General features: G+C 36.8%; 1 protein-coding gene across 1 annotated transcript; it reads right to left on the minus strand.

Moving 5' to 3' along the window:
• Positions 1-1205: 1205 nt before the first annotated feature.
• Positions 1206-7842, minus strand: LOC107301096 (protein FAM91A1-like). Its single transcript, XM_015830361.1, has 4 exons — positions 7780-7842; positions 5762-5894; positions 2377-2525; positions 1206-1382 (listed from the first exon to the last, which is right to left on the minus strand). Exons 1-4 carry the CDS (start codon positions 7840-7842, stop codon positions 1206-1208), a joined length of 522 nt encoding a protein of 173 aa, XP_015685847.1.
• Positions 7843-8943: the final 1101 nt, after the last annotated feature.

Here is an 8943-nt window from a genome sequence, read left to right on the forward strand (position 1 = left end):
GAAAGGCTTAATATAATAATATAGTAAGCACCTTTGTTTTTGTAGTTACTTTGTTATCATTAAATCAATTTGTTATGCAGATGTTAAGAATTGAGTGATATAAAAAATTAGAGGTATATAGTCCAGACAACAGGAGAGTGTCTTAGCTTTTGTTACAAGTGTGTCAATGGATCTCAAATTATGGCTTATGCAAGAAAAATAATAATATTTAGAATGTATTGGACTCAATTACATATGGATGTAAAAGGACTGTCAAAAACAGCACTTTATTGGAGATATTTTAAGGATCATGCTTCTTTAAAACACGTATTTTTACAATGTCCTCTATTTAACAAGTTTTGGAATAAAGTAGTTGACTGTGTGACAGAAGCTACAGTTCTCAGAGGATAATATTTTCTTGAACTGCATACCTAATACATGGAATTTGATAACTGGACAGTGTAAATGGATTTTCCATGGTCAAAAAACTGAAACTGCAGCACTGGAAAAATAAATGTATGCCTCCCCTTCATTCAATGATAACCTGATTGCCCTTTCCACCTAGGAGCTTATGACATTTATGTTTCTTGACATGTTATTTCATTTTATTATATAATATTTTAATGTTTTTTTCTACTCTTTGACAATGAATGTATCATTATCACTATTAGCTTTGTGTTTTGCCTTTTTCTTTTTACTAATTAAAAAGCAATACAAATAAATCTAAAATGTTATATATTACCTAATAAACCCACTAAAGAGTCCGATTCAGCCCATTTCAAAGTTCTCTAAATGCAATGTTTTCTAGATTCTTCTTTTGCCAAATGATAACGGCTTAATTATATTGATTTATCCCTGGAATCATCTGCCTTCTACCATGAATTAGAAACCCCCTAGATTTCAAGCATCAATAACTTCTCAAAGGGGTGCCAAATATTTTGAATTCCGAACAGGTCATTTTGGTAAGGAGTAAGGGAGTAAGTAAGAATTAAGAAGAGCCCATTTTCAGCTCAAAAGGGTTTAATTTGGAAACACTTTCACAGCTACCATAAAGGAGAATATTTGTAGCTCAGGGCTGCACTGATGACTTTATCTAGTTTGGAGAATGAAACATCTGCAAGAAAACAACCAAGCTCAGAGTTGTTTCAAACTTTCACAGTTTCGCTCCACATGCAACTATTGATGAGTTGGTTCTGAAGGTGAGGCCCAACTTTAGAATAATGCCACTACAGAAGACTCTCGGTCCCTGAAAAGTGTGGAACACCTACCTGAAATATATCTGGAAGTTTTCGAAGTCTTGTGCCTTTAGATAATAACAGGGATGGAGGCCCCTGTCCAGTTATGTGATAAATATAGAGCTTGAACCATACAGAGCTAACTTCTGGAATAGCTGGCCCAATATGCTGTGAAAAAATAAAAAAGTCAGAATGAAAACACACAGGGAAGCTAATTCTGCTCAGCAAGAGAAACAAAGCCACTGTCATCAGCATTTGCAATGGTCCTCAGACAATTTTAGTTTTTTTTTTTTTTTAAAGTTAATTATAAGATAAAAATACAAAAAAGAAAACTTAGAAAGGGGAAGGAAGGAAGGAAGGAAGGAAGGAAGGAAAGATGTAGAGAGAGAAAAAACAAAAAGAAGTGACTTCCAACATTTTTCAGTGCAGTAGAATACAAAAAAGTTACAACCTCAACCTTATGCTTTACATTTCTAAACATTTCAAGCCATTTCTATAACAACAAAACCATTCTAATAATCAACACCTAAAATCAAAGTTTCATATTTTTTTTCCAATTCAAAGCAAAAAAACCAGAAGTGGTTTCCAAATAGAAAGATAGATAGATTCTTCTCTTGGATTAAAACAGGCAATTTCACCATCTCTTGACAACTGCATCACCTTTAACATCCATTCTTCCATCGTGAGAATTAGTCCTACATTCTAACAGTTTTATTTTCAGGATGACTCTTAAAACTGTTTTCTATTAAAAAACACAAAATATGCTCTTTTTGAAAAAAAAATTAGACACTACTTGTGTATTTATTATGAGAGACCTTTTAGTATCTCTTGGGTGAATTTTTTTTCTGCTTGGAAACCCTAATCAGATTTTTTTAAGTGTGCATGTTTTTTAAAAATAGAAACAATCATAGACCTTTATAAATGGCTATGAATAGTTGTGGAGGATTTTTTTAAAAAGGCAGGATAGGTACATAATAAAAAAATTGGCAAGGTCAAGCTACAAGTACAGCACAACACAACGCTACGTAAGTTTCACGAAACTCTGAACAGGTTGAGAAACAAAACACTTTTTAAAATTTAGGTAGCATTGTGCTGTGCTGTGTTTGTAACTTGACCTTGCCATTTTTCTATATTATGTATTTATTTAAAGGATCTTGCTTACCTGGGGGGTGCAGCTGCTGGTAGGTCGAATTTCATTGGTGAGGGGTGCCATGGAGACAAGCAGTGTGTAGTTTTTGTTCAAAACTCTACTGCAGGTGGCAGGATCCAAGCCAAGCAAGCTTTCACAGCGTAGTAAATCCAGAGGGAAACCTACATTAACAATGTCAAAGACACTTGGAATACAGATAGCAAACGAACATATATACAAGTGAAAGGGGCAGAGGAAAAGGGGAAGGAAAAATATAGATTTAGATGGTCTCTCTTCCTCGGGATTTAAGTACTTGTTGTTTTTTTTAAAGAACACCCCTAGGGAGGTTTGAAATGGGTAAGGAGATTTCTTGGTGAACAGACTGCAGGTAATCCTCGACTTACGACCACAACTGAGCCCCCAAATTTCTGTTGCTCAGTGAGACATTTATTAAGTGAAATTTGCCCCATTTTACGACCATTCCTGCCACAGTTAAGTGAACCACTGCACTTGTTAAATTAGCGACAGTTGTTAAGTGAATCTGGCTTCCCCATTGAGCTTGCTTATCAGAAGGTTGCAAAAGGTGATCACATGATCCCAGGACACTAAAACTGAATGTGAGTCTGTTGGCAAGCATCTGAATTTTGATCCTGTGACCACGGGGAATGCTGCAATGGCTGTAAGTGTGAAAAACGATCGTAAGTCCCTTTTTTCAACGCTGTTGTAACTTTGAACGGTCACTGAATGAACTGTTGTAAGTCGAGGACTCCCTGTCTAAATTCTTAGGCCCTTTTTTTTCTTTCCCAAAAGTGCTTGAGAAGTTTATTATCATTATTTCTCGTTGTATAAAACATTTTCAATTTCCTTTATGAAAAGAAGGGGGAGACAGGGTTAAGTATAAAAAGCAACACTTAACGAAAACATCTGTGCTAAGGAAAACACAGCACCCCGCCCACACACACACACACACAAAATAACAGATATCATAATAGCTCCTACATTAATTTGAACACATTTTGAACAATTAGTTGTTTATGAAGAAAGATGCCAACATATAGTTTTTAGCTCCTATAGCAGGGTATCTTAACATTAGCAACTTTAAGATGTTTGGACTTCAATTCCCAGCATGGCTGGGTGGGGAATTCTGGGAGTTGAAGTCCACACATCTTAAAAGTTGCTATGGTTTAAAAAAGCTGACCCATAGACTGAGCACTAAACTGCAAGGGAGTAATAACAGTAGTTATTTCTATCAACACAGTATGGTTTGGCTTATTTTCTCTAATAGTAGAGAGGTACCCTCATTGTGGGATAGCCTCACAGAGGGAACAAGACCACAGAATTTCCATTTGAACAACACATTCATGGAATAATAAATGTTGCCAAGAAACAAGTAGAAATTAAAATGGGATTTTTATACCTCCCAATATTTTGAAGAGTTGACTATTATTGTTTTTGAAAATCTCATTTTCAGATAGGAATAGACTGATATGCTGTTTTAACAATGGGCTCCATTCCTGTATCATAAATTGTTTCGTATTGCTCTGGTACATTTTTCCCCCAATAAAATATGGATAATTCGCTGTTCAGTAAATGGCAACAACTTGGGTACGCAGTGTTTGGGATTCTTAAATAATTGTCCTATGATTCAGTTCTCTGATTTATGGATGCAGATATTCTTTTTAAGGAAAAAACAATATTTTTAAAAATACTATCTGTGTCCTTGAGGAACACCCATGTCACCACCAAGGAAAAGGCCAGTGATTTATGCCCTTTTTTGTCTGGAACAGTTCAAGCCTATTTTGTCCTACTTTTAAGTTCAAAAATGTATAAAGGAAATACTTTTGGCAGGGCAAATTTAAGGAACTTTGAGGAAGTTTGCATCTGGTCTGTAGGTTGGTCTCTTCAGTAATAACTAAAGAAAGTCCACACGTCTCTTCTTTTTAAATAGAACATCAGAATTTAGTGGACCAGGTTCCTTGGTTTTCTTAAAGCAAAGAGTCCATCATCTTCTTTGTAATTTAAGAAACTGATAAAGACGGTCAAAACTCAAAAATTAAATTCCTAAGAAACATTATGTTTCTCGAGAAGCATAAATGAGCTGTGTAAAACCCACTGTGTAATCAACTGAATACTACATAAACAGGGTTTTTTTAACTCAGTGTTGTGGATACAGCAACAGCTGAAGCCTTGTTTAAGTAATCCTTTAGCCTGAAATAACAATTCACTGTTTTTCCCCTTCTTCAATTAATATAAGAAATTTTATTTACCAATGACACTAACTGGAAGTGGGCAATTGCATCAACTTATTTCTACGAACAGTTTTTAACTGTACCCTTTCCTAGACTTTTCATTAGATCAGCTAGATCTAGGACGTTATGTATAAAAGAAGAAAAGGGCAAATAAAACAATATCCTTACTAAAAAGAAATTAATTAAACAGACATAAAAAATATCCAGCCTTTGGGCTCTCATGTGGTGCTTGGTAGATAACTGTCTTGGCATCCTCAATGTTCATGTTCGTATTGATTGTTTAAAAGATTGTCCTACTTTTTTTAAAAGAAAGAAGTCAAAGCCTCAAACCAGCCTCAAACATTCTCCTTAATTCCAGGAAGCCTTTTGGATCCAACACATCCCAAAAAGTAAAGTTTAAAAAAAAATTAAGAGGACTACAGTCCAGGGACTTATTTGCAAATAACCATACCAACAAAAAAATGAGAAATAAGCTAAAATGGTACAGACTACGAAAGGATAGATGGGCAAGTAAAAGGGTGGGCAACTTTATTAACCCAAAAGGACAGAGAGACCTAATCTAGACTTGGCAGCAAAAAATATGGAACACCAACATTGATAAAAATTGCAAGTGTGAGGTGGGTAATGGTGGCTGGCTGAGGAATTCTGGGAGTTGAAGTCCACAAGTCTTAAAGTTGCTAAGTTTGAAGACCCTTGGTTTAGCCTCTAGACTCCTTATTGTCTGTGTTGCTCTTCTCTGCATTCTTTCTAGGGTCTCAGCCTCTTTTTTTGCACCATGAAAAATCCTAGTTGGGGATTGCAATTTACTCTTAAAAATAAATATAGTTCACGGAGTATTTCCACAAACATCTTGCTGCCAGTAGAAATGCTTTCAGACAATATTTGGACAAACCCTAATCTAAACTTTATGGAAATGTAGATATCTGGTTGATTTTGTTTCTACGTCACTGTGCTTGAATTCTTTTCTGCCCTTAGTTAGATATATTCCACTCCTCCTGCAATTTTAATGCCACACAAAAATTAATCTTTAGAAGAGAAGAACCACAACCAGCAATTCTCTGCTCCCAAATGATATATCACGTATTTGGAATGGAGTTGCCCGACAAGAAAGGAAGCACCAAGCATATAAAATAGCAGCTTTCTATTAAAACAGATGTTTTTCACTGTACCATTACTGGGTTGCTCAACTTGCGAAACCTGAGTCACGAGGTCCTTATTGTGTCTCAGAAACAGGATAGTGTTTCTCAGGGTGAGTGCGTGATCAAAGTATCTTTGAGCTTCACCCTCTCCTGTACTTTGAACCTAAATAAGAGAAGACAAATATGGACTGTCTACGCAAATGCGGTTGCCACAGCAAATTGAATTAAAGTATTACACAACATTCCCAACTCAGCTGCTTTGACATTCTAAAGAAAAAATAATATCTATTACATTCACAGCTATTATATTCCTACTGTATTTCCCCGAAAATAGAATAGAGCTGGAAGGGACCTTGGAGGTCTTCTAGTCCAGTCCCCTGCTCAAGCAGGAGAACCTATATCATCTCAGACAAGTGATTGTCCAGTCTCTTCTTAAAAATCTCCAGTGTTGGAGCACCCAAGATTTCTGGAGGCAAGCTGTTCCACTGGTTAATTGTCCTCACTGTCAAGAAGTTTCTCCTTAATTCCTGGTTGCTTCTCTCTTTGGTCAGTTTCCAACCATTGTTTCTCGTCCTTCCCTCTGGTGCTCTGGTCAACAAAATGACCCCCTCTTCCAGCCCCTCAAATAACTGGAATACTATCATGTCTCCCCTATTTCTTCTTTTCTTTAGACTAGCCAAATCCAAGTCCCGTAGCCGTTCTATGTATGTTTTAGTCTCCAGGCCTTTGATCATCTTAGTTGCTCCTCTTTGAATTTTTCCCAAACTCTCAACATCTTTTTTTGATATGGTGACCAAAATTGGCTGCAGTATTCCAGGTGTGGTTTTACTAGGATTTTATAAAGCAGTACTAATACTTCGCGTGATCTTGATTCTGTAATGTAATGTAATGTAATGTAATGTAATATAATAATCAGGTCTTATATTAATTTTTGCTCCAAAAGACGCATTAGGTCTTATTTTCCGGTTAGGTCTTATTTTCGGGGAAATACGGTACTAAGATAAGATAAGATAACTTTTATTGTCATTTTTTTTACTGTGGGCACAACGGCACACATCAAAAATGAAATTTAGTTATCCACTCTCAAAGTGAAACACATACATGACACACACCTAAACATACTATATACAACACATGTATAGACCCACACTCTACATATACATAACAAATAAATATTAAATACTGTCCATCTTGAATATATAACGGAAGGAGGAAGCTTGAGAGTTCACAAGGTTAATACTGTATGGAATGAAACTATGGCTGAATACATGCCTACATCTATCTGACTGACAATCTAAACTGGGGCTTATTTTGGGGGTGGGGCTTATATTATGAGCGTCCTGAAACATCATGCTCAGGCTTATTTTCCAAGTGGGTCTTATTTTCAGGGAAACATGGTAGTAGTTGGGTAACCTGTACCATATGAAAAATGGAAGGCAAAATTCAGTACTTTAGTTCAGGGCTTTTCAACCAGTGGTACAGATACCACCTGTGGTACATTTTTATAGGTTAGCTTTAGGTGCTATAAATATAAATATATTTATGCTGCAACAGTTGTGTGAAAAACAGTCATAAGTCACTTTTTTCAGTGCTGTTGTAACTTTAAACAGTCATTAAATAAATGATTGTAAGTCAAGCACTATATTTAATGAGCAAAGCTTCTTCGGATTTTTTCCTAGAAATTCAATTATCAAGGGTTTCATTTATGATTGATATAAAAAGAGCCATGTGCTGAGTTATATCATGAAAGTAAATGGGTGTGTGTGAGTGGGATAGGGTGGAGGGAGAAGAGGGGCAATGTTGTTTCTACAGGCCTGCAAACTGGATCCAGCACCTCAAGCAGCTTTCTATAGTCTTAGAAACTTTCCCAAAGTTTTGCTTTTGTCCAGCAGGGAAAGAAACAAAGATCATGGTATGAAGCTTTGGAGTTTGAAGAATGGCATGTATGCTGTAACTAAAAAGCCTTTAATGCAAGACAGTAGTCCTGTCACATTCTGATCACTGCCACAAGAATTACGCTGTGTAAAACAGGGGTCAGTTGTTTTTACCTTTTCAAGTTCCACCAGAAAACTGTCCAGTGACTCATCTGATAGTTTTCCTACTTCGAACATGGTGACCGCATGACTTTTCAAATTCTGCAAGACAAAATGCGTCGCTACTAATTTTCAGATATAATTCAAGATTAAAAAGCGCTGCGAAAAAGAACGTAGATAAAAAAAAATGCCTCTTGAATGCCTTTTGTGAAAATCAGTGCTTTAAAATTGACTTTTACCCATGATTCCATTTAAAAATAAAAATAATCCAAGAATGTTTTAATCTGTTGAGTTCAATCAGATGAGCACGTCAACTTACCGGTGAAAGATTCCCCATCATTAAAAAGGCAGTCAGAGTTGAATCAAAGAGGAATGCTATCCTCTTTGTGTGTGCGGTAGACAGGCTTAAGCTGTTCACGCTGGCTGTGTCACCTTGGGAAGCAAAACAAAATCAAACCAGTCAAAATGGAATTCTACTAATCAGAATTGCCTATCCTACTAATGGACTCGCCACCTAGTCGGGATGTGGTCGAACAGTATGACCGACAGCTTGCAAAACTGAGCGAATCGCCCTCTGCTGCCCTCACCCACCTGCCATTTGGATATGCTCTAAATCAGCTGATGTGCTATGATGTCACTGTAAGGTTTGTGTTATTCTTGCAATTAAAGTCTGAAATATCAGAGATATCACTCAACTTACAACCATTCATTCAGTGATTGTCTGAAGTTGCAAAGGCAGTGGAAAAAGTGACTCATGATTGGTCCTCACACTTAAGACTATTACAGCAACCCCGTGGTCATGTGTTCAAAATATGGGCACATGGGCAACGTTTGAAGCCTCCTGGTGGGGTCATGTGAGCTTCCTCTGTGGGCTTCTCAGCCAGCTTCTGACAAGCAAAGCCTTAATAACAGCGCAACCACCATGTGTTTCACTTAACAGCTTCAGTGATTCAGTTAACAACCATGGCAAAAAGGTCATAGACCTCAACTCACTTAACAACCCTCTTGCTTAGTGATGGAAATTCTGGTCCCAATTGTGGTCATAACCTGAGAAGTACCTGCATAATGCTTCAGCACCGAACATGATACTGAATTGAGGCCTTAAGTATCTCAGCATATCTAACAGCTATTGGCTCAGGTGCTCTGAAATACAAACAGGCTGCGAAAAATATCAAGGCA

Source organism: Protobothrops mucrosquamatus, unplaced genomic scaffold (genome assembly GCF_001527695.2).
Source record: "Protobothrops mucrosquamatus isolate PMUCROS unplaced genomic scaffold, P.Mucros_1.0 scaffold9993, whole genome shotgun sequence".
NCBI lineage: Eukaryota > Metazoa > Chordata > Lepidosauria > Squamata > Viperidae > Protobothrops > Protobothrops mucrosquamatus.